General features: G+C 37.7%; 1 protein-coding gene across 1 annotated transcript in view; it reads right to left on the bottom strand.

Moving 5' to 3' along the window:
- Nucleotides 1–26,899, bottom strand: part of tnrc6c1 (trinucleotide repeat containing adaptor 6C1) — a 53,788-nt gene extending 26,889 nt beyond the window's left edge. Inside the window, 5 exon segments of the mRNA XM_043234946.1 lie at nucleotides 1,951–2,222; nucleotides 2,224–2,257; nucleotides 17,788–17,809; nucleotides 18,341–18,443; nucleotides 26,319–26,899. Coding sequence (XP_043090881.1) covers nucleotides 1,951–2,222; nucleotides 2,224–2,257; nucleotides 17,788–17,809; nucleotides 18,341–18,403 — 391 coding nt within the window. The 5' untranslated portion in view covers nucleotides 18,404–18,443; nucleotides 26,319–26,899.
- Between the last annotated feature and the right edge of the window lie 561 nt (nucleotides 26,900–27,460).

The raw sequence follows: 27,460 nt of genomic DNA on the forward strand, positions 1-27,460 counted from the left end.
GTATTGTTTTGATTCACTAAAAAAAAGGAGCCCGTATGACTCACTGTTTGCAATTGTGTGGTTTTGCTTAATTACAAAGAAGAGTCTTTGCTAAGTGCCTATGATTCCTAAAAATATGATCTAGGAAGACAGTTTGCTAGAAAGTGGAACAGGGTTCTGGTCTTGCTCCTAACTATGACTGCAGAGCTGAGAAGAACACATGGTTCCTTCAGACCACAAATGAGAGCCAGTCAATACTCTGGGAGGAGAGAAGAACAGTCCATGAGCCAGCTCATTTTTGTGCCATGCCAATCAAAGGATACTCCTTCTGAATCACGCACATTTACTGTAAGCTGTGAATCACCCCAGCCCACAGAGCTGATTGTCTGCCATCTCTCCCTTTTCCTTTCTAACTCGTTCTTTTGCTCTGCCACTGCAATCAAGAAGCCACAGACACACAGCAGAAGACTGCCAAGTCCACGTACAAACTACAACACTCTTGGCACACCCATACGCCTCCAAACACAGGAAGTAGCAAAGCACAACTCAGCAAGAACGTTTCTCTCCATCTAGCTTTCTTTGCCTGCAAAACAGACAGCAAAAAACTACCTTCTGCACATGCACACATGAATAAGCTTGAACAACCGTACATTACAAAACAACCCTGATTAAATGTCTACAGTAGATTTCAACAAGACCCTGTCTGTAATGAATAAATAAGGCCATTTACTACCTATTGAACCACATCTATTGCACCACACTCATAAGGAGCTGTTCACATAGAATGCGATTTTTAATTTCGCTGTGCTACTTTTTATGTAACAACTTATCATTGTTTTTTTATGTACACAAGCATGAGATCGATGTCTTTGACGTTGTGCTCTGTGTTTAGACAGGCAGTGCTAAAAACGCAATGCTCAAATTAAAATATGTTCAACATTACAAACATTTTTTTTCTCTCTTATACATAAAAACATGTTCTGTAAAAACGTAGGACAGTGGAATGGAGGAAGGAATAATCCTTGAGGCAATTTTTTAAAAACCTATTCTTATACATTTGTCTTATCTTGCAAGTTTAATCTTTTATTAAAATCTCTTTATAGGACTAAATTAAGATGCAAATTTCCCAATATGATTAAAATATTCAATTCACACTTTCAGCATCATTCTGATTTGGACCTTGGATATATTTTAGGCTACATGAAGAATTTTACTTTTCAATTAAGTTTTTTTATTTACATTTTTTTGATGTAATGAGTTGGTTTCATTATTGTTTTCTTTGCACACAAAATCATTATAGCTTTGCAAAATTACAGTTGAAGCCCTGATGTCACATGGCCTATTTTACTGTCACTCTCAGATTCTTTTAAAAATATCTTTATTAGTGTGCTAAAGATGAAGAAAAGTCTTGGGGGTTTTGAAACGACAGGAGGGTAATTAATGGCAGTATCCCTGTAAACAAGGGAAAAAAAGAAGTTGTGACTGGGGTTGAAATTTAATAGTTAGAAATAGATATTGCTGCCTATGGATGTAATCGTTTCATGTGATTGGTAGGCTGTCTTAAGATAATTCATCGATTGGAAAACATTGCTGCTTAGCTCTTCTGCAGAGATGCCAATGCAAGAGGGAGAGCAAAAATGACAAGTGCACAGAAAACAAATGTGCACAGATAATAAATACTGTAATATTTAAATGTTAATATTAATCTCTCTTGCTCTTATTAACCATGCCGATGTCCGACAACCCCATCAAACAAAGGATGAACACAAGAAAGATTATTGTGCCACATGAGAATGATACAGTCTGCATAAAACCATCCAAACACCCCGGCCACAACCAACTCTTCTACCTTCCGGCAAAGTTACATAACAAAACCACAAAACAGACCACCAGCTATGGGCGTGAAGTGTTTTCTGGGCTGCACCCTGAATCAGCAGGCCGCCCTGTGCACATCATGGAGAAGAGGCTGACCTGGGTGGGTCTGGCAGGAGAAGGGCTGAGGCGTAGGGTTGGCGGACACTGGCTGCGCGAGAGCCGTACTTCCGGCGGGCAGAGGTTGACCCCGCTTCAGTAGCTGCTTGTGTTCGTGTTGACGGAAACGAGGGGGCACCTCTCGGGGCGGGTAGCGAGGGGCTGCCGGCTGCTGCTGTTGGTTGCCGGGGGGTGCGCGCTTGCCATTGCCACCAGTGCTGCTGCTGGCTGAGGGCACAGACGGGTTGGTGGCGGTGCTGGGGTTGGTGGGGAGGAGGGGTGGGGCTGGGCTTGGCAGAGTCTGGCACTGTGGACACAGAGATTAAAGAGCGAGAGAGAGAGATAGGGAGAGAGAGAAAGAGAGAGAGAGAGAGAGAGAGAGAGAGAGAGAGAGAGAGAGGGGGAGAGAGAGAGAGAGAGAGAGACACAGAGAGAGAGAGAGAGAGAGAGAGAGAGAGAGAGAGAGGGGGAGAGGGAAGGATAAAGTTAATTTTAGCACATGCCATAACGAAAGCAAACAGGAAGTGTCTTTAAAGGGACGACTACGAGAGGATTCGGGAGGGATGAGCGGGTGGATGTCGTTCGCCTGTCTCTACCTATCACAGCCGATGTAGACGCACAGGGGCTCTCGGGAAGGGAGACGAAAGGAAACGAAAGTGCTGTTTATCTTAACGCATCCGTGTGGTGGAGGAGGCAGAAATGGTTACACAATTAGCCATCAGAGAGACTGATCCAGGCAGATCTCCGCCTGAGGCAGAGGCAAAGATGAAGCGGAGGGAGCGCAAACATCTGCGCGAATGAGTGCCGGACTTACGTAACGCAGACTTGGGAGATGCTTATTCTGCTGGGAAAAAAAAAACAACACTGTCTGGTGGTGGAGCAGGAGCTTGGAGGAGGAAAAAAAAAAAAAAACTTGGTTTCTAGGCTTTTATTGATTGATTGACAGAGGGTGGAATATCAGAATGCATACATAGATCTACGCTGAAATTATTTGCCTGATCGAACACACCACAAAACTCTGCAACTGGTTAATAGAAATTGCTGGTTTGGAAGAAAACAAAACAGTGGCCCTGCTCGTTTTCTTTATAAAAAAAAAAAATGAATAAAAAGGCATGAATGAAACCAACCCACTTCAAGACTAATTACAATCTTTGCTTTGAAGTATCTGAAAGTGTAAGTATATAAAAATAAGGAAACCAGACAAAGGTACAAGACTGTGTACTTAACTTAATGAAGAAATTAACTACTCATCCGATAATGCTTTATGAAAGACATGAATCAAATGATGGTATATACAAACTATATACAATCAGTTGTGCCGACAGATGAGATTAAGATGATGATTATTATTACTGGTATTACTATTGTTATTATGCTGGCGTCATTGTAGTGTTTTTACAATGTTGTCCATTACAACCAATTACATACGAGTATGTTATTTATGCATGCAATGGCAAATGTTGTTGTTGAGTGTGTTGAGTTGTTGAGTTCAGCTCTCACAATTTCATCTGATTATAGCATAAACTAGACTGCTAGACTGAAGTTCTTTGTAAGCATTAAAATTAATAACTTGCAATGTTTTTATTAAACTGTGATCATTTTAAATACATATTCAGACATAAAAAAAGGGCAAGAAAACCATATTCTACAGGACTAAAAAATATATTTGTTGTTAATAGATCATTAGGCTGGTTTTAACATTAGGTCATTCCCTGGAGTCAGTTCACTCTACAGTCATGAAACTATGACAGCAAAAGATTCATGTATATTGAAATGAACAAGCCATTTGAGAGGATAGGGAGGCTGATTCAAAGATATATACACTTGTCTACTTTTGGTTTTCATCGTTGACCAAATAAAAGAAAATTTTGTAGATTGAAGTGAATTTTTCTGCTTGTCTCAAAAAACCCCACAATAAAATAAAATAATAATACATTATATATATATATATATATAAAGATTTTATTAAGATGGGGAAAGGGGAGAATACCATTTTGATGTAGAGCATGTGTTTGGGTTGAAGATCTGCTAAAAACAATTCAAGTTCCTGTAACTATGGGAATGCAACAAGCTCAAGCTTCCGGCTGCCAACACCTAACATCATGTCTAAAGTTATATTTTGTTTTCCAAAACATTTTTGAATTCACTCAGGTGAACTACACCCTCCAAAATCCACTGCTTCATTCCTATTGGCTGAAAAAGAGCACTACTTGCACTATGCACATGCACTACAGATTATGTACTGGAAAGGCCCAATGTGACACAGCCTTTACGCTACATGAAAACATGAATCCCGAACTAGCATTAACATGTCCTTTCAATTTCTCCCTTTCTCTCTCCCTCACCCGCACGTCCCTCCCCCAGTCGCCGCCCCATTGCTCTCTTTCATGCCATGTTCGCAGCACAGACGCTCACCAGTGGCGCAGTCGCAGTGCTTAGCTGGAATCAGTGACGCCAATCCCTGATTAAGTCCAGCTCAGCCTGCCTGCCATGAGCCTGGCCGACCAATCGCTACAGTTTCCCCGTCCTCCTCCGCTTTTCTCGCATCAGAGTCGGCCCATTGTAATAGCCGATTATGAACATGTTACAGGAAGCATACGGACATGGCTAATTTCTCTTGATTACGCTGGAAGTGTCTGCATATTCTGTCTTTCGCACTTTTGCCCTGGGGCCATGAAAAATGACTGCAGTCAGGGCTTTTTGATGAAAGCTATTCTAGAAGCTTCTGTGGAAACTGTCAGTGCCCGGCCAATCACAACACAGCACTGGCGAGGGGAGGTTTGAGAGTGGAAGGGGGAGGGAGATGCACTGAGACGAGGAAAAAAAAAAAAAAAGAGAGAGAGAGAGAGAGAGAGAGAGAGAGAGAGAGAGTGTATGCGCGTATGCATCTAAATCCAGCTCTCTGAGCACTGGACACAGATACACAACACAAATCCTTAACCAATTATGAGTTATGAGATTCATGTGAACTGAAACACTTTAATTGCTAACCAGTTTGCTAAGGCTTATTTTAAAGCTTTGCTGCTCTGATATACACACTCACACTCAATCGTGTGAACGATTAAAGCCACTCGCCAGAGCTCTGATAGAGAGACACTACACAACTAACAGGTTTAATACAAGGTAAGCTCTAACAAACAGTATTTGCAGCATAATGCTGATTACCACAAAATGTAATTTAATAATAAAAACATGTATATACTACAAATAAATAAAAACAAATAATAATAATAATAATAATAATGGTATTCAAAAATGCAAGCTCATGTACACACACTGCAAAACATCTTTCACATGATATGTATATAAAACAACTATTTACATGAATTGCAGTAATAACTAATAGTAATGAACAACAACAACAAAAAAAGGCTGCATAAATCATGTGTTCCACATTTCTACTTTGACACCCCATTGTGCAAGGACATGACCCCATGTACTTCTACTGTAAGTGCCTTACTGTTATTTAAAAAAAAAAAAAAATGATTGTCTGTGGTAATGGACATTATTCCATTAACGCTGTCGATATACATTAACTTATTGATCCTGGAAAATTCTTTTTAATCCCATTCTTCTACAGTATACAACTGAAACGGTGAACCAATGCAACTTGAGCAGACATACAAAAGCTCATCCACTAAAATTGTTTTATCAAACAAAGAGGTACAAAAAAAAAAAAAAAAAACCTGCCTGAGACATTCTTGGGATGTTGTCTCAACAAAAACCCAGGCACCGTTCTAAAGTAGGAAGAAAAGACTGATACAGGTAGAAAAGCAAACATCAGCTCCTTGTGGAGGCTGCAATAGATATTAAAATCATCTGTTTGCGAAACAGCTCAAACACACACTGCATTCCCAGTGAATTAAGCAGCACTTCATTACAAATAGGAAAAAAAAAAAAAGAAGCATATTATACATCAGCCCGAGGGAGTATTTTCCATCTCACGGTGTGCCACAGATCTTTCTCACTTTCACAAAGATGTCTTCATTTACTGACTGATGGGAAATTAAATCCTGCATTAAACGGTCAATTCTTCGACTACACAGCGCAGATGAAAGCACTAAAGGTACGAGAGCGGTGTAACACGTCATGGTAGGCTGAAATTACAGGACCTGAGCCCAGTGTAAGTACAGAGGAGACACCTTAAATGCAATTACAGCACGCTGACTGCGCCTCCTACTACAGGCTCACACTCCGCACATGCTGCTAAAGCGTAATGACAGGCTTTCCAAGATGAGCAGCGACTTCAAACGGAGGCCAGAAAACGCTGAGTGGGTTTATTTTGATCAAAAGCACTTTCCGGCCCCATTTTCAGGCTGTGAGTGATTTACGAGACAAGACAAAGGCATTGTAATGTGGAGATGTGAATCAGACCTCACAGAGAGAACAGGTTTTTGAGGTCAATATAATTGAACGTCACTCGGTCTCAACGGCATGTTAGTGGCCATCTGTGGAAGAGAGCACAGGCCGAGTTTGTACTACCAAATCATTATCTGTCCCTTTGACGGACTCGATTGTAAATGTTTTGCCATGATTTATTTTAAACCGTCCTTGTTTTCCAAAAAATTATATAGTGTTTGTAAGACACAGGCTAAGGAACTAAAATCTTGTATGACTGGTAAGCGCAAGCTTCGAGAAAACAAAGTTCTATTCAGTCAGTCGTTAAACTCAAGCTTCCATGACATTAAGAAAAATGTGTTGTTTTTGTAATCTGACAATAATATCATCTGTCATGTTAATTGTACCCTGCAATTGTACTAAACAGGTATACTAAACCCTGCTAAACCAGAACAACTAATTCCATACTTAGTGCAGTTTAATTGTACTGTAGTAGTGCTGTAGACCAACCAAGGAATTATTTAAAGTATACTTGAATATAAAGACAATATCATTTAAAGACCATACAATCCTCATCAATAGTGACATGAAAAACACGCTGTAGGATTAATAATAAGAAATGGGTATTGTTCCTAAATAAAGTTTAATTATACATTTATAATCACTGGAGTCTCGAGTGATGTGTCAGTAAATATGTTAATACATTTGAATTATATTAGTGTTTCACAAACAGCAATTTAAAGCCTAGAAAATACTGTAAAACTGAGAGTACCTTACAATCATCATCATCATCATCATCATAGATAATAATAATAATAATAATAATAATTAAAAGTAATTCTCAAAATCTTAAGTAACTCCCCACCTTCAAAAGAAGAAAAAAGAACTACATACACTTTCAACCTAATAAAATATTTTAGGAGATACAAGTAGAAAATACCACTAAAAATGCAAATTATGAGATTATATATGAGTAATTTTTTAAAATTAGGCTAGGGTGAAAAGGTGGATTAAAAGAAGAAATAACACAATTTAAGTATTTTAGTTTATTTTAATGCTTGTTTTGCCTTTAAATAATTTTAAGCTGTCTTGTAAGGCCCCCTTAGAAGCTTGCTGTGGCCCCTGGTCTAATCACTGACAAATTTTTCCAGGCCTAAAAATTACATTTGTAAAATAGCTCCAGGTTTTTCAAGACTGCCAAAACCCCATTCTGTGGAAAGAGCTCTTGCCTTTTTCTTTTGATAGTGTTCTTGAAACGTAAAACAAACAAAAATAAATCTTGCAATCAATCACTTAACTTAATTCTTACCATCATGTATACATTTTTTCCAAGTAAATTTTTATTATTTTCCACAATGTTTTTTTTTTTCAGAACTTTTGAAAGGCTATTTATATCCCTTTTCCTTTTTTAATAATCTGTCAAAATGACAGAAATCATTTTGAATTCTCCATCGATGCTTTTTAAGTTCAATAAATGAGTGAGAGTAGAGAGGGTATCTGTGCATGTCCTCTGGAGCCAGACGTGAGCAGCTCTCCTTAGGGTAGCACTTATTACACAGACACCTCGTGATGCCGTGTGCATCCCCAGGTCCCAGCCTATGCTTGTTGCTATAGAGATACACACCTTGCAGTTGTTTTTTCTCTCCGCCTCTCCCAGATCTCATCACAGCAGAGCATCTGTCACTTCCTCACAACACAAACAGACCTCACTTAGGCTGATACAGGACTCACAAAATGTAATAAACTGACAGGTCAAAATACAGGTACGAGTGAGCAGATGTTAGCAGCTTTACAGTTAACCGGGAGGTTGACAAAGGAAATAATGGGTAATGCGCCTCATGATAACTGCTGTGTAAGGAGCTATGTAATTTGTTTTGTGCTTTGTCAGCGAGAGAAGATACAAGAACCACACACAGCCTTCTGCATGATAATATAGGACGAATTAAGAAAAACAAAAAGCAGATACAATAACCAGTGATCAGTTTATAATTAACCACATAGCACAGCCCTTTTTATAAACTCGTCAAATACTTTTCAAATTATATGTGCACTAATGTTCAAAAGTTTGGAGTCAGGTTGTTTTTAATTAACTAATTTACTAAAGGTGCATTATGGATTTGTTATAAGAAGATAATTTTTTGAGCAGCAATTAGAATATCTGAAGGATCATGTGACACTGAAGACTAAAGTGATGCTGAAAATTCAGCCTTGTATGACAAGAATAAATTACATTAAATAAGGTCCTTTATATGTAATAATATTTCACAATATTACTGTTGCTACTACATTTTTCATCAGCTTTAGTGAGCATGAAACATCTTTCGAAAATCTTACCAAACCTAAAGTTATGAACAGTAGCGTACTTGATCTCTGTTAACCATTTTCCTTCCAGCTTCACATTAAGTAGCACAAGTTAAAACCATAAAGACTCAAAACAACAAATGATTACCATGACTAAACAAGTCACGACTTAAGCCACGGATGTAACAGAACAGCGGCCCATATAAAAAATGGCTTGAGGTCTGCTTGTGGACTAGCACTGCGTTAGCACAAGCGACTAATCTTTTGTTTTTACAGTATCAAACCCGTCGATGTCAAACAAAATAGGCAGCTCGTGGTCAGCGAGTTCAATACCCTGCAGCAGTGAGATTAGCTCTAATACGATCTACACAACTAAGAGTGACGTGTGACCCGACCCTGCCAATAGACACGTTTTAAAGGCTTCACGCGTAAGATCATGAATCAGTGGAAGCCACTGCAGGGAAATCACCAGAACGCTCGCCCATCATGCTAATCTCATCGTTTTCCATGTTAAACCTTGCAGGAACGAGAAGAGTCTGGAGATCTTAATTAGCGGCGTTTAAATATGCAGCTGTATTTAAGTCCTGCGGTTTCTCACGGAGAGATAAAAAGACCCGCATGAGAGGAAGACTGGGAGCTGCTCTACATGAAAACTGGAGCGACTGGGGACGAGCCTCACGGGATGAGCACAGAGCAGAGAGAAATCCTTACCATAGTCACCCTCAATTAACCGCACTTCATATGAACACCCCCCCCGGCACATGCAATAAAACAGAGGAAAAGTGAACATGAGCAGATTGTTGTATCCCTGACACTGTATGAATGCATTAATGTTGTCTGAATCAATTAAACTGTTCCAAAATCATTCATTCCAAATAGATTCAGCTGTCTTTTCTGCTATGACAACAACTCTGATTTCTTCGCTGTTCCAGTGAAAAGCAGCAGTACTTTAAGACAAATATTATTGCATTGCACAAAGATCTCAAGGTACTTTACAAGGCCCCTTATCTTTCTAAAGAAACACGGGAAAGTCCAATTCATTTTAGTGAAATAGTTTGTTCAGATGAATTACTTTGTTTTGTGAGTCATCGCAATGCATAGAGGCTACTGGGATAATAATCTTAATTTTTGTTTAGTTTTGAAAGAAAATTATATGTTTAATCGGCAAGCATGCATTATAATGATCAAAAGTGGCAGTAAGTGCGTTTACTAAATATTTTATTTCAAATAAATGCAAAGAATCCTGTAAAACCACAACATGGTTACAACAAAATCAGCATATTAAAATTATTTCTTTTCAAAAGCATCATTTGAAACTGAAGACTGGAGTAATGACTTATCAATGGTAATGGCATATTAAACTAGTATAATAGTCCCAAAAATCTATTGTACTTTTGGTCAAAACAAATCCCCAGTCCTTTGATCAGTAGCATATCTGCATGACATTATAGTAAACTTAGACATAGGGCTGTAAAAATCAACTAATCGTTATTAATCACATCTGAAATGTGTATGTGTGTGTGTGTGTGTGTGTGTGTGTGTGTGTGTGTGTGTGTGTGTGTGTGTGTATGAAACACTGGAAAACCTGTCACTTTTCTATAGTATTAAAATTCATGTGACATGTCATATATTATGGATCCATATATTTTCCTAAATACCGCTCTGATTTTCTTATAGTTATACAATTATTATATAATATTGTCCTCTTATATTGCTTAAATGTAGTTGGTTAAAAACAAAAAGCATTTAGTAGATTTCAAGTGTAGCTAGCTATTTCATAAAGAAGCTCATAAAGACTGTAGTTTAAATACGTTTAATTCTGATTAGCCTTGTCGCAAAGTAACTTTCCCAACATTGCGTCATAACAAAGAGGTCACAAATTTCACTAGGGAATCTGCTATCTCTGGACTGAGGCCACTTTTTAAACCAAAGCAATTTGCACAAGCCTCTAATCTGGGATGAAGCACCACTAACTGCTAAACACTGAGGAACCGCACAGTAACCTGCCGCTTCTGACACCCCAGGCTGGAATTAGTCCAGGCAGGCTCTTATAAGACAGAGCTTCATGATCAAAAGAACATGCATGAAGACAAGCAGGTACAGCCTGTGAAGTAGATACCGGAGCTCGGCTCACCGGACCTGTGCTACCGGTACATGTCTGCATTCTTTCACTCCGCATTCCACCAAACGGCTTGATAGTCAGACAGGAACGTTATGAAGACAGACAGCTCCATTATAAGCCATTCACTGCTTTTCCCACAATTTGTTCTAGTATTACTGCTATAGTGGGGCTTTTACGCAGAAAGCGATCAGCCACATTTCAAAACACACACTCAAGGACGGCACTCATGGAATAAGAGTCGTTTTTAAAGGGAGATCTAGCTTGTATGACACACACACACACACACACACGGCAGGCAAAAAGACAAGATGGCGGTAGGCTGCACAGCCTGAGGCAGGCTATAAATACTGACCCAGTCAGAGAACGTCTCCGTCTCTCCACACACATACACACACACACCACCTCCAGCGGTTCAATAACAGACACATACACACAAACACACTCTGCAAACTAGAAAACCACCAAAGCCTTTTTTGACCATGTGAGAATTTCAGCAACAGCAGCCTGTCTCTCATTGTATCCTGACCAGTCACAATATGATAAAAGAACATGTGATACAAACTGTGTTAACCCATGCTCAACAAACAGTGTGGCATTTTGTCAATCGCATGGTATCCATTTCTGTCCATTGACACTTAGTAGCCCCGCCCACAATCAAATCATATTGGCCTAAAATCTAGTTGTATAAAGCTGTTTATTAAACAACAAATGTTCACGTCTTTTTGCAAAAAGCTAAGTCAAACTGGCATTTGCTCACTGTTTTACAATGACAGCTGCAGTGTGAAAACCTTGACCCACGACGCACACTTTTGGACACAAAAGGCCACCAAATGTTATAAATTAAATATTCCATGGAGTTTACAAAATATGTAAAAAATTAATACGTTGGATAACTCAAGGGTTTCGACATGCAAGCGGAGATATCATCATGATCGCGGATGACAACATCCCAGATCAACACTGTTCTTGTTTCGCAGAGTACTATTAAAGTAATGTAACGTTACTAGTTTAATACAAAGAGACCGTGGAGACCTTCGTTTGCGATTTTGACCTACACTGTTCAAGACGCAAGAACAATCCGCTCTATAACTTCGTACATTAGCATGGACTCGCTAACAGTAACGTCTAGTTTTAACGTTCTGCTTAAGCAAATGAAAATTGTAACTTAATGATTGTATGATACCCAGAAAATTTATGTTTCTGTCTTCGATTGGATTGAGGTTAAAAACTTAGGGACATTTTGCTCTGTTTTATTCGGATTCAAAAAAATTGCATAAAATAAATCATAATGCCTGTCCTCCCAGGATACCTGGAATCAGTGTTACAAGCACCCCAGACACACATTGTTTTTCCTTTTTTGAAGCATAAACCCCGAAAAACGATGCAACCTTTGGGTCTTCCAATGCTTCTTTATCGCTGGATACCCACAGATGTCTGAGTTCCACTCTCCATGCAGAATGTCTTTTGAGAGCCTGATGCTTCTCAGAGAAATGCTGACTCTCCTGTGATGCTGCTGACTAACATACATGTAAATGTGGAGTGTCTGGAGTGTTTCTTTTAGAAATTCAAACTGTCTGTTGTTACACAGAAGAGACTTCGACAACAAGCTGAATAACATTTTACAGGACATGTACACATGTTTCCAAGTTTTGAACAAGACAACAAACAGCAAACTCCAAAAACTTCTGGTATGGGAAGCTAAACGTGAAGAGAGGGTCAAAGCAAACCACAGAAAACTACATCTCATGCAGGTGAAGTTAAAATGTTTACTACTGAAGAAAATACCTTGACCTATACTATATACCACATACTCTCATACATTCTCAGAAATAAAAGGTACAAAAGCAATCACTGGGGCGGTACCTTTTCAAAAGGTACATGTTTGTATATAAAAGGGTCCATTTTGGTACCTTAAAGGCACATGTTAGTACTTTAACCTGAAGTGTTCATTTCATCCCACTGACTCTATGAGGGTATCTCAGTAAAATAAAGCCCCATTATTATGCTACAACCTACCACATAACGCAAAGTCTTGGTTTAATTAACTAAATGAAAACGGTTATATTAAGATCCAACAAATAAACATTACATCAAGGTCTTTCTTAACATATTCCAGCATCCTAATTGATAACATTATTAAATTTCTTACAATTAATACATTAATTTAAATAAATTATACACGTGCTATAGCACCAGCCCCAGGAGAAGTGGTACTTTATTTGGTGGCTGTGTTATCGTCAAGAGATGTGTTAATAACAACAAAGTGAATTTCTAAAAAGTTCAGAGCTTGGGGAAAAAAAAATAATAAAAATAAAAAAAATCCAAAAAGCATGTTTCAGTAGGCCATGAGTCATCCCTCTGCTCGCTGCCCTGCTTGCACACAGTGGGCAGCGGCTGGCCTCTCAGATGGGCTGTCTGGATGAGGACGAGAGCTCTGCTCGTACAGTGGATGCCAAGGTCTCAGGGGATCAAACTCCTCCTTACAAACGGAGGAACTCAAGGACGAACAGCCAGACTGAGTCATTAGCAGTAATTAACGATGCCCTAACTTGGCAAATACGGCATAGGAAAGCGCTGTAATGAGCAAGTCCTTAAAGCAGAGCAGGTGTTAACTGACAAACAACCTGTGTGAGCTGTTCAGGCCGACGTAAGCCTGCTGGGTAATAGACCCCGCTAGAGCAGCGCCTGACCGCCATATCAAACAGACTAAAGGATGTTTACAGAAAACGCTAACTACTGCAATATTAGCATCCACACCAAAGCACAACAACGTTCTGTTTGTTATAAAGCCACGCTGCAGGCCTGTCATCTGTCCCTGCATGGGCCGCTGAAAATCAGGTGGCTTCTGATTAGCTGATAACGTTTTTATCATTTAATAGCTGGTGAAAAAAAAATTATGAAGTCATTCCAACTTTAGTGTTCCTCTGTGTGATTAAGAAAACGTTTCAGTTATTGTAACTAGGGGAGTTATGATTTGTGTATTGTACAATCATTTTCCAAATCATAGTGATCATCCTTCATCACCTTGTTAGCGGAGACTGGAGTGATGATTTGGAATTGCTACACCCATAATCTTAATGGTTACTGATGTGAATGGGCTGCAATACAAATATGGCTGTCTAATATTTAAAAAATAAACAAATCCGTTCTTTTGACATGCTTTTCTTTATTGTTTAGGAGATACAAAATCTTTGTTCTTTCTTCTTTGATCTTTAATTTTATCTATGGTCTATGTGTGTACATATATTATGGCTGACACTAAAAGAAAGAAGTAAAAAATGTTAATGGATATAGCTCTACTGAAAAGTATATAAAAGGTATAGACCGAGCGGTTTTTGAAAGCTAAAATATTACTTCCCAATAACTTATTATAACTTATTATATCCCAATAATATTAATTCCCAATCCAAAGAGTACCCACTCAATCCCAATCCTCAAAATATAACTCATATGTAAAAAGTGCATTTCAATACATTCACAGTATCATAACTCAAATTCAAACAAAACCGACCTGTTAAGCAGGTCGAAGAACACAAAACAACATCTTAAAATTTATGCTTATTTAGTCAATCACCTTCTTTATTTATGAAAAGCTGGGTTTGTTAAAAACAACCAAACGTATACAATAAGTGCGCAAGACAGAAAGTACCTGTAACTGAAGGGGTGTTTGAACCGGAAAAAAAAAAAAAAAACAGGTACTACTGGAATGCCATTAAAAATCAGCAGTAAACCTGATTAGTCCATGAGGTTTGTGTGTATAAGATTGAGTTAGGATCAATGACAATGAGATCGAAAGTGAAAGAGAAAGAAACAGCTTGATGGAAAAAGAAGAGGTGAAATGCGGGTGGTTGTTTTTTGTTTTTTTTTTCAGTTGCCTGAATATCTGCCGAGGCTTTTGAATTTCTCTGCGGCCAAAACCAAGAGACTTGAGCTGACAGGAAACTTAAGCAGATTCTCATTCTTTCTTTCACACGGTTCCATCGCTCTCTTCCTCCACTGACACAAGACACCTACAGCGGCTTTCCATCAAACCTTTTTTTTTCCCCTGTTATTTCTTTTTTTTCTCTTCATTCCACAAAAATACTTTGTCGGTTTGGCAAGAGCACTTCCCTGTGAATTTCTCCAGGTTGTATGTGTGTATGTGTCTGTGCCCCTGAGTGGGGCCTCCTGGGCCTCTCTTGAAAAGAAAAAGATGGTTCGGCAGTCATCTACTGCTCACTCTGTACCAAAGCCCAGAGCCGCTTTCTCCAGGAGTCTCTCCAGAGCTTCACGCCTCAGAGCTCACCTTCACCTTTCTCTAATGACAAACGCTCTTTAGGTGACACCGTGCTGAATATAAAATGTCCATCTAACACTCAGAGAACATCACATACATACTTGTTACTAGAAGGAAGCACGGTCAGAATGGTCAACTAGAAGGCGATAAGTGAGGTCAATAGTTTTTTTTTAAGCGGCTTTAATATTTTTTAGTGGCAATGCTTTGAAGATATAGTTGAATGAAAATTTTATATTTATCTGTTTATATCATAAAAAAATTATATAAATACTGTTCAGTATTTTGCACAGTCCAATCGTTTCATGTCTTAACACCTTAATGTATCTTGATTTATTTGGTTTCATCTGTGTTTGTTTGTTTTTTGATCCTCAGAGCTTTGGAATATTTGGTTGCCATTGACTTCCATTATATGACTGACAGACTGCAACGGTCCGAGTTAAAAATCTTCATTTGTTGTTCTACTAAAGTCACCTACATCTTGGATGCCCTAAGGGGTTAGTAGATAAACATCAATTTTTCAAACTTTCAACTTTTTTGGGTGAACCGTCTCTTTAAAATGTTCACAACTTTATAGAGAGTTTAAACACGCTGAAAGACTAAAATAAGTTGTGTCAAGCCTTTAAACTTCAAGCATATTTCACTATAATAATTGTCAGTCTTCAAATCACTCGCTGTTATTAATGCGTGGTCTCTGTATTTATAATGACTGATGATTTTGTTTGCAAAAATGTTGCATAATTCAGTCATTTTGCTTGTTGAATACCTGTCAGTTACTCTACTGAACAGTTGAGATTAGCATCTATACATCTTTGAAAACACATCTGGCATCTGATAGACATGCCCTCAACCAGTTTGGATATAGAAAAAACATCATCTTTTATGTCTACATAAAAAAAAATAAAAAGGCCAAAATATTTTGAAATATACATTTCTGTGCGCACTATCCCTTTAAGAATAGTTAGCTTCAAAAATTTTAAAAGCAAATCCCACATTAACAAGGAAAACCATTTGGCATGGTTCTAGCATCGCTTCATCTATTTGTTTGTATCACATTTGTCAGATTATGAGAGATCCGTCACACAGACGGTATCTTGGGTATCTAAAGGATTTAGAAGGCTTAGACATAGAAAGGTCAACATCGATCCAGGAGGGTTATGCTATACTATCACCTTCGACAAATCCTTCTCAACAAACAAGTGCTTTTGTCTATCCTACCTTTCTTTACGCGCAAGGAATCTAACACACATTTCAAGCAACCTAAAAAAACGGTCAGCCAAATTAAAGATCTAAAAGGCGGAAGGAAGAGACATATCCTTATCAGCTGAAGATAATGTGTGTCCTTAGGAACCGTGGCCCAAGAGGGGATAAAGAAAGATGTGAAACAAAGCAAAACCAGATTAGATCTAATTAGCAGAACTAGAAAGCCCCTAGTGCACCCCGATTAAAGAAACTAGAGATTCTCAGCATTGGCTCATGTGGCAATAGAGATTCGGAGGATGAAAGTGTGAAAGGAGGACAAAGACGACTCAGTTCTCCAGAGTATTTTGCAATAGAACGTCCCTGTGAGCATTAAACCAGCACTTCTTCCTGCGTCAAATCTGATGTTGTTTGAGAGTTCCAGCATTAGCAGATGCTCTAATGAGATTTATGACCGTCTATCCCTCACATGACATAAGCCCCTCTCCCATCTGCCCCACGACAGCCCTCAAAAAGCCCTTTCTGCTGTCTAAAATTTACTGCATCATACCTCACCCCTGTCAATGAAGGGGGCGTAACCTGTCCTATGGGGAGAGGAACCCTCAACCAAACACGTCAGCACGTTCTCTTTTAATGTGGATAATGTCTTGGTTAAACCAACGTTAAGTAGCAGATCCACAACCATCAGACTAACTGAGGTCAGATAACTTTGAATGAAGCTGTGTTTCTTCAATTATAAGAACTTTTATGTCTTAGCGGATTTCTTTTTTTCCAGCTTTTTTCTCTTTGTAACACTAAACTTTTCTCCATCATTTAATTACAAAGCTATGTATGGATTTATTTAGATCATTTTATTACCCGTTTAAAACTATGATAATATACAAAAGGACCAAAACAAATGACAAAAATTAAGTGTAAAAAATGTTTGCTATGAAATGTTGTGACCATAAAATAAATAAATAAATGTTATTTGTGTGCATTTATGATGAATAAAACACAAGCTGTGAAATCATTATTTGCAATACAAAATAGTTGGCTAAGGGGTAGTTGAGCCAAAAATGAAAAAAACATTTAATAGCAGATTTAATCAAAAAATCTTAATAATATTTAACAAAAGTCTTATGAGTGTGGAACAACATGAGGGTGAGTAGTTAATTACAGAATTGTACATTTTGGGTGAACTAACCTGAATTTACTGCATGGCCAGTTACAACTGCTCAATACTGCTTTTAAAATGTTTAAAAAGTACAAAATCCTTCAGAAGCTACCAAACATGGCTGATTTGTCTCTACCAACTGTTGCGCTGTCCTGTGCCAGTCATTCAGTTCGCCCACATACAGTAAATAACTACACAAAACCTACTCACAAACAAACTAACAAGTCAACATTTAAAAATTATGCGATGTTTTTTGTTTTTCCATTCCATATAAAGATGTAAAAACAAAAAAATAAAAATATTATATATATATATATATATATATATATATATATATATATATATATATATATATATATATATATATATATATATATATATATATATATATAACTTCATTATTACTTCATGCTTTAGAGCAGCATCGTAAAGAGAATCATAACTGACCTTTGGTTTTCTGTTCAGCAGCCTGTAAAGAAAGAACAAAGGTAAACAGATTTGAACACTTTTACAGGTCCAACTTAAAGCTTTATAACAAAGAAAGCGTCTTTTCTGGAAGAACAAAAGACAGTAAATTTAACCAGTGCAACATAAATCTTAAAAAGCATTAGATTGATTATAACTGATTGATTTCTTTTTATTTAGGTATTACGCTAAACAGATCTAGCCTAATATTTGCTGCTGAATCAATCCAAAGAGCAGCAGGCCTGTGTAACCTCTGTGAATGTTGCATTAGTAAAACCAAGATGAGATTTGTAACTCCATGATATCTCTGAAGTGAGCACCATAATAACTATCTGTGTTTAATCAGAGCTTCAAAGGCAGACGCTAAACAAACTGTTGTGAGCTCTAGGTGTCCAGTTTGGTACCTGTGGTTTACATTGGTAAAGATGTCTCAGAAGCTTATGACAGACTCAGTAAGGTGTCCGTTAAGCGGCTTTTATAAGAAGGATGCGAGCAAAAGATGTGAAAGCTTGTGGGTCACATGAAAGAAACTGACCTTTTTCTGAGCAGCTTCCTTCTTTTTCTTTTCCTCTTGCTTTTTCTTTTTCTTTTCTTCCATCAAATGGTTCTCCTCTTTTGTGACGTGTTTTGTGCCAAGGCTGTGGAAAATAGATCAGATGTGAGTTATTTAGTGCCAGTCTTTTAAATAAATACAGGCAGCTGACAAAGTAACTCTAAAACACATTATAAATATGTAATGCTCTACTCTTGATAAATGATTTCAGGACAAACGCGTTCAGAAAAAAAATTACTTTTTCTAATCATTTAATTCATATCCTTCATATATGAATTCATATCACTTTATCACCCAAGGACAGTTCAAAGGTAAGAGGGAAACAAATTGTTATAAATATAACAAATCAAACTGAAAAAAAACTTATTATAACAAAAATATCCATTAACTATAAACCTGGTAACATTCCAAGTTTATTTAAAACAGAAATCTTTTCTGTTTAATGTTACTTAAATAAATGTTACTTTTGACCAGTTTAATGCATCGTTACCAAATCAAAATGTACTAACAAATAAAAAGTAACAAAAAAGAAACATACCGAAGAAATAAAAACTTATTGAACCCAAATTTTTAATTCGTATAAATATTTGCGTTCTTAATACAGTATCCGAAACAAAACAATAAAAACAGACGAATAAACAATATATTCTGTTTGCTCATGTAGAAAGGCAACATAGAAATGTAAACAACTTAGCGGGGCTTTTTCTGGAAAAAGTCTGGTTTACTAACAATTAAACTAAAACCACAAAAAGCAGCCAAAATAAAGCAGAATCCAATCGCTAGCATTGAATTAAAAGTTCATTATAAAAGAATCCACTTCTGAAAAGAGATTAACTGTGTAAGAGTTGCTCTGAATCTTTCTTAAAAATAGGCAGAAAAGAATGTTAACAAGAAATTCACAGGAAAATGGGCTTTGGAATTTGGAGACACTTCTTTCAGGAATAAAAACACTGACTTTGAACTCTGTTCATCGTATGCCACCTGTTTTCAGTAAACTCTGTCTGAGTGGATGAATCAGAGAAAAACAAATGTGACATGAAACACATGCACCAAGGCAAGACTGGTGGAAACCTATGCACGCAGAGACCAACTTTTCCTCCCAGATAATCATTAATAAACACGTTAAACTAGTGATGCGCAATAACGTTGAACAGGCTGATGAACTAGCACTCAAACATTTAAGTGGCATTAAAACGTTTTCATGTAAAGTCTCTTACACACAAAGTCTACATTTACTTGATCAGATTTCAGTTAAAATAATATTACATCCAATATTAATATATTGAAATATATATATTATTACAGGTTTCAGTGGCACATTATTCTTAAGAAATAATTTGGATTATGTTAATTTGGTGCTCAAGTAACATTTCTTCTTCTTCTTCTTCTTCTTCTTCTTCTTCTTATCAATGTTCCAAATAGTCATATTTGTGTGGTATCCCTTTTTCAGGATTCCTTAATGATACTTACAAAGGCAGATAGGTGAAATGTTTGTCAATTTTATCTGCTGCTTTGATATTAATAAAAGACAGTGTTCATATCTGCGTCTTTTCTGACAATAAAAGGTATAAATATAAATAAACCGCTGGCAGAATCTGTTACAAAACCAGCAGCTGAGAGCGTCTTTTATTGCTATAGCAACAGCTGCAACAGTAGCCTAGCACGGTGTGCTGCAGAAATGTCAAGAAAGCGTGAAAAGTTGACTTTTGAAGTTAACAGGGAAGAAAATGTCGATTCACAATGACGTTCGTGGGTGAACAACATTATATGGGGGAGGAATCTTTGTGCTCCGAGACTAGTATGCTCAGTTTATCTAATAGACAGCTTGTCCATTTTTTTCTTGTTATGGAAACGACAGATCTCACTACTTGCTTGGTCATTGGTCAACTGTCAAAAGGGCGCTTGGTATAAGGCGTTTTTTTCAACTCGAAAAGATGCTCTGAGCTTCATAAAAAAAGAGACCGGAGGTGGAGTTTTAAAAAGAGCTGAGGACTTCCGTGTTTACACACACAGATGCACACACACACACACACACATATATATATATATATATATATGCTGCGTTTATTTATATACATAATAAATATACACACTTCATGTAAATGAACATTGCAATAAATCATTTGACAGCACTATTAAAAAAATGTAATTAACTACACTTTTGGTAACAATTTTAGCATCTCTTAACTAGTTCCTTATTAGCTTGCATATTACTAAAACATTAGCCATTTATTAGTAGTAACATATTAATGCCTTATTTTTATATCCTGAATCCTATCCAACACCTAAACTTAACAATTACCTTTCTAACAATTAATTTATTGATAGAAAAGTCATAATTAATAGTAAATAAACTTTTAAATATAAAAAAGGCATATTCAATTTTCGCACTGTGCATTATGATTGTGTGATGCCTACAGTCACTTAAATTTAACTTAATTACTCTCCTTTTTAATATTATAAAAAAATTATAATATATTATAATTTTTATAATATTAAAAAGGAGTTATATATTATTATATATTATTAAATATTAATATCTAAAAAAAAATATATATATATATATATATATATATATATATATATATATATATATATATATAAAATAATTCTCATTATCAACACTTAATTATGTCTTGGTCCATCCTGACCATTGCTTTACTTGTGTGCAAACAGCGCACCAGGGGAGGAATAAATACATTAAGTACACATCCCACAACATAACTGCCTTCGTCGTTGGCCTATATGTATATGTAAGTGATGTGGTCCAAGTCACAGTCAGTGTGACGTACTGTAGGAAATAGTGGTAGGAGGAGGAAGGGAGGGGGATGAGCGAGCTAAAGAGACGGTGGAGATGCAATGGTAGGGGGTGGGGGGGGGACTAGACGCTCTCTGGGCACAGAGCCAAAAAATGTCAACGCTGCAAGACAAACAAGAGAGCTGAGAGCCCTCGGGAACCCGCTGGCTAGCAACAGCAGCCTACAGAGAAAGAAATCTGCAGCCCCTCCATCCGACACAATCACACATTAGAAACCCATAACTTCCGAGCCATTTGAGAAGACCAGACCTGACATGCCAGTAAACCCCTGGATAACACGAAAATCTCCTTTAGTCACCCAGCCACACTCAACAAATAACAGACAAAAGATGGGGTGAAAGAACCTTTAGAGTCTGATTTTATTTCCGCAGGCGACTGAACAGCGGTGAAATCCCGTTTTATAAATTCCAGACCATGTACCGGCACCTTTTTAATTCAGGAGAAGAAAACTTCCTACCAGCCTGCATGCCAATGAAAAACAGCGAAAGGTGATTTTTCATACGTTTAGTTCCTGGCGGGCAAACAGCCACTAAAAATAGCTTTTCACTGGACTGACTCGCCGTCATAGCAGTCCGATGACTTTCATCTTCCTGCAAAGTCACTAATGAAAGCACTTTCACAAGCTCTGCTGACAATTTATTGCCCTAATAGATCACACAAATGCTTGCCATAAAGACCCCTGTCATTATACTCAAATCACGTAGGTCTTTCAGCGATTGCACATTTGTCTCAATAAAATGCAAAACATCCAACAGTTCAGCACGCTAATGGACATAGCATAAAAGGAAACTCATGTAACTGGGGCTAAATTGAGAGTGATCAGTTCTGAAGTTATTAGTGATGCATCAAGGAAGGAAAAAAAAAAAAAGTTGTCAAGTGAATTTTAAGGGGGGGAAAGTTGTCAAGTTATATTTAGGCAGATTAAAACAAACCCTTTCCATCCTTCATTCTTTCAGAGCTTTGCAATGGACGTATAAAACATTACATGTCCTTTCATACCAGTATGACTTTCCTTCAGGTGGAACACGAGATATTTGGAAGAGTGTTTTTTTTTTTTTTTTTTTTTTTAATACTCAATGAAAGTTAGTGTTGTTTGGACTCTGACGTTCTTCAGCATAGCTAAACAAAATGTGTGAACTATCCTTTCAAACAGGCCAAAGTTGATGCTTAGCTAGTCTCAGTCTCAAACGTGCCCACTGACCGCCCACAATACGATCACTGACCATCTGATGCACATCTGAAGATCACACGCTCCAATGGTTTTTAAAAGGAAATATATACTTTTATTCATTATCGTTCAGAATGCATTTCCTAGTGAAAAATTAATATACAAAATATATTAATTTCATGTTATACTACAAATACATGTACATATTTATGTACTTACGTATATTAAGCAATACGTCAGTAAAAGTGTTAGCCTAACAGATATGGCTAACATCCAGAACTATAAATGGGAATACTAGGGATTATATTGATTAAAAGTGGCAGTAAATGCAGTTGTACTGTTGTTGTTTTTTTATTTTAAATAAAAGGTACACTTTATACTCACTGAACAATCCTGAAATCAACGGGATCACAGTTTGCACAAACATATTAAGCAGCACTTCTTGAGCACCAACTCATCTTAGAATGAAATGCCACTGAAGTCATGGCTACTGAAAATTAATTATTTTAATTTGGTAAGTTTATGCAATCACAATATATTTTAAAAGGTAAGCAAACTACATATCTAGCTTTATTTTCTGCCTGCAAAATAATCAATATTAAATAATTTTAGGGAAAAAGAAAAAGAAAAAAAGAAAATCGCAAAATATGAACACATTTCAACAGTTCAGGTAGTCTGTCATCATGGCTTTTTCTGAATAAGATTTGAGCTATTATTGTGGTATCCATACATTTTAGAATTACCCGCCTCTGACCATCACAAACTATGGCTCACTTTTCATGTGGGTCCGAGGTAAGTGGGCATTTCTTGGTCAGAATATGCCACAAATACTGAAATACTGAATACAGATGAACTATCACATAACTGCGATGTGAAAACCAAAACAGTATTTGAGTAATAGACTTCCAGTCTTATGCAGTATTAAAATGTTGCTAATGCAAACGATGACTCCAAAATATATAATAAAATAAACTTATAAGATTTTTTTGTAAAGGGTCAGGGATTTGTGCCCTTTTTTGAAAGTCTAGGTAACCCAAAACCTAAAAGATTCAAATAGGCTAGGTCATAAAGATATCGATTTGATGACCTTTTCGATCCTTCTGTGTTATGGTTAGGTACCTGAGCTCTCAATGGAGGGACTGAAACCTCTCAGGCTTCATTAAAATAATTTAATCGTTATAAACATTAAATCAACATCTTTTGGGGCTTAGAATGACATAAGGGCTCGTAAATGACCGAATTTTCATATCTCTTTAAGTCGTTCTAAAAGGCTTGATGGACAGAAAGGACTATACACCTTTAGAGTAACTGAGAGCTGCTATTTTGCATGCAACCAAGCAGGTGAAAAGTGGCAATCTTCGAATAAAACATGCTTTTCTAAAAGGTTAATGAATTCAGAGAACTGCTACAGTCTGTCTCAGAGAGGCAAACTCACCCTTGAAAGACTCATCTGAGCGGCCTTTTGGCCTGCAGTTCTCAACCAATCAAAGAAGAATTTAAAGCTCAGGCCAAAAACATATCCTGAAGGTTCAAAAATTCTAAACCTGCATAAAGAGAAGCGCACAAAACATTTTTAAAACATCGTTTTGCTTTTCATGTGTAAATGAAGTCTCAATAGACTAAATCTAAATTCTACAGGCATATGTTATAAAGATATCAAAGGCAGATCTCCATCTATCATCGTGAAGGTCAGTGGGACACAGATTCAGCCACAATCTTCAGAGGTCAGCATAAAGCTAACTAACTCACAGCTGTTAGTATCTACTATACCAAAAAAAGGTTGATGCTATTGATGAGCCAGACTGATAGGAGGCATTAATATCAAAGCTCGACAAGACACCAAGATGACTACATAGTCAAAGACAGTAAAAAACAAATGTGCACTTAAAGATCTCTGGTTCAATATCTAAAACAGTTTCAAGGTGGCTAAGAGAGGAATGAGGGAATTAACAGGACATGATCAATCATGTAAATAAACTGCAGAGTGATTCCTTAAGCATTACTAGTTTCATAAAAGTGACTGCTCACATGGGAGTCTCTATTCTGGATTTGAATGCAAACACTAAACTGATGCATGTGCCAACAGAGCAATGTGGCATATCACCACCAAGTGTAGAAAATAGCAATAGCAAATAGCAACAAACATGGAAATGTAAAATGTGTACATTGGAAAATGAAGCACCCACAATGAAGAAGAAAACGACAGCTGCTTGAAGAATTTAGGCAAAGAGCTAAAACCTGCAAGCCAACGCGGCACTGAGATTATTTATTAAAATGTATTAAATTAAAAATATGTTTTTACTTTAACAAAACACTATAATGTGGTATTTATAAGTTGTTTATTACAATCATGGCAGAACTATTTTTGTAACAAATAAGAGAGTTTATGGTTTTTACAGAAACATAGATCTAACCATTGAAACGAGAAGTAATCCATGGTTTTATCTGTGGTTGCTATGGTCTTGTCACAATGCCACAGTTCCTATACAAGAACGGAGTTTCATAAGGGAATCACACACCAGACTTGGCAACAATGATTCCACTTCAATAACCAATAGCTACAAACGACCAAACATGAAGCCACATGGTGCAAATCCCAAGCCACAGTAATGCTGGTCAGGCTTCATAAGAACAAGCTGAGAGGGGCAATGTGACCTAAGCTTTATGGTAATCTGAGCATTAAGTGGCCTCTTTTTGTCTGACCCTTTTTCACTCCTGGAGAACACACAGCCCTTTTCAAAGGTCTGGCTCTGACAGGGGGCCCCTGACCCTGTGAGGGGAGCCGAAACTCTCCCTGCCAAATTAGCAACTGCACCACACGAACAGCCAAGGGGACATTTGACATTGGTGCTGTCCTCAGACGCTAAGCACGTTAGCATTATCCTGCACTATCAGGAAAACCTATGAAAATTTGCCACGGCAACCATAGTGTTTGTCTAAATATCAGTTACCTACAACAAAACGTCTGCAATTTGGCACCGACAAACTCTCCATAAGAAAAATAAACACAGACAGAAACATTCTGACAGCTTATGTTGACTCATGCTTATGAATTTACTACAATTTCACAGCAATACGAAGGTAATAACGGACATCCGGCAGAAAACTAGTGCCAATTTTAGTCAACATATAGCCTAGTTACGTTCAAATGCTATAATCACCATTTTGCCAATAAAATCTCTAGTACCCTCACTCGGAAAAACACAAGCTTAGAATAATATAAGAAACATGAACAGTATTTTATTATACCTCAGCTAAAATTGTTTTGAGGGATCTGAATGTTTAATTCAAGGGCAATAGGCAGAGCTTCGAGCACACATTGAATGAAATCGCTATACCAAAAATAAAAACAACTCAAAAGCCAATATCCCTAATTCAAACCGCATGGAAATATAAACAACCACAGCGGTGCTTTCTTTATCGTTCATCGCCCAGGGTTAGAGTCAAAGCAACAGCACAACAATATGATTTTAAACTGAGTGAGTTGCCTTTATAGTCAACATTTTTGTGCATCAAAACGACGTGACGGGACTCCCATCAAATATCGGACACATGTATTTACACAACACACCGTTCGAGCGCCAAACTCCGACGTTAACTAAACGCAACGGGCAAATCACAACATCGCACACATTGGCGTACTTATGAATCTTAAACACGACTGAATTCCGATAAGAAAGCTTATCTCTCGCCTTTTTAGAAAACGGGCCAATGTTGATGTTTGGGGGAGTAAACGTTTGCACACGCAAGCTCTTCCTAGCCATCAAAACAGAACAGAATGCACACGCTATTAAATAAACCTGCGTGTGCCTGGTGATTTCAATAATCCTGCGCACCTTCGCAATGTCGCTGACTGTCAGAAACAAAACAACACAAAAGAAAACGCTAAAATGACGCATTGTCACTGTGTACCAAAATTATAACACCCCGCCCACTGTAACAGTATAACAGTTTTTAAAAATGCATCGCCTTACCTGTATTTCGCACACGGAGCAACTGGGGTCTGCCGTTCAAATGCGATGCATGAGCTGCATGGTGAAGGAGGATGTTGTCGATACCCGTACTAACACAGATCAGATATTATTCAGTCGCAGTGAGACGCTCAGCTGCAATGGCGAGCCCGACTTTCCAGTTGAGGAATTCACCTCTCAATCTGCAGCACAATTCATCCGAGGGGGGGCTCTAAAACTCCAGTGCAAACATCGAAAAGGACGTTAAACGACAGTTTTGCACGTCAGCGCGAAAGCTTAAGGTTGATCAGCTGTAACATTTCGGCGATCCTTAGGAGCAGCTACAGTCGCGCACACCCACACAGACGCGCGCGCACTGGCAGTTTGAGCTTTTGTATGCTTTTGGATGTATATAAAGTGCGTAAAGGGAATATTTCAGCATGCCTTTAGTTCGCTAATACGTATGTAAACGAGTCCACGCGAGTAAATGTCCCGACGCTCAGGATGTAGGGAAATTCCAACGCATCCATTTAAAGTGATACTGCACTGACGTGAAGCGTTCACTGGGTTTTCGGTTGTGGCGCTCCAGCAGCCATTTTGTTGAAACTGACAACAGCGTCTCAAGTCTCAGCAGAGTAAAACAGGAAGTGCCCCCATTCCCCGGCGGCACGTCACGTGACTCCAACTAACAAACAATCCAACCCCTCTGTTAAAATATCGCTCCACCTTTGCTGTTGCTATGACAACGAGGGTCGAGGAACCACCTCCTTCCCCCAACAACGCGCGCTGACGTACAGCCAGCCATCCCTTGTGTAGCTCTCATTATATTAATCATTAATCGGACTTTCTCAGCAATACTTTAAAACGTATAAAACGCAGTTGTTCCAGGGAGCGCTTGCAACCATTTTAGATACTAAGCCTTGTAGATAACATTCCGCCTGGAAGATGTTTTTGTTTTAGACATCTTTCCACCGACAGGGGGCGCAATTTCAACAACCCACTAGACATCAGTTGAAAATCATGTCTCAATTATGACTTAACTTATTGACTGAAAATTAAAAACAAATTAACAGACAATCATTTGTGCATTCCCAATTTATTTAGTTTATCCCTCGCGGACGTGGGGAGTGGGACTTACAGCTTTGTTCTGTCATTCCTGGTTTATT

Source organism: Puntigrus tetrazona, chromosome 3, assembly GCF_018831695.1.
Source record: "Puntigrus tetrazona isolate hp1 chromosome 3, ASM1883169v1, whole genome shotgun sequence".
NCBI lineage: Eukaryota > Metazoa > Chordata > Actinopteri > Cypriniformes > Cyprinidae > Puntigrus > Puntigrus tetrazona.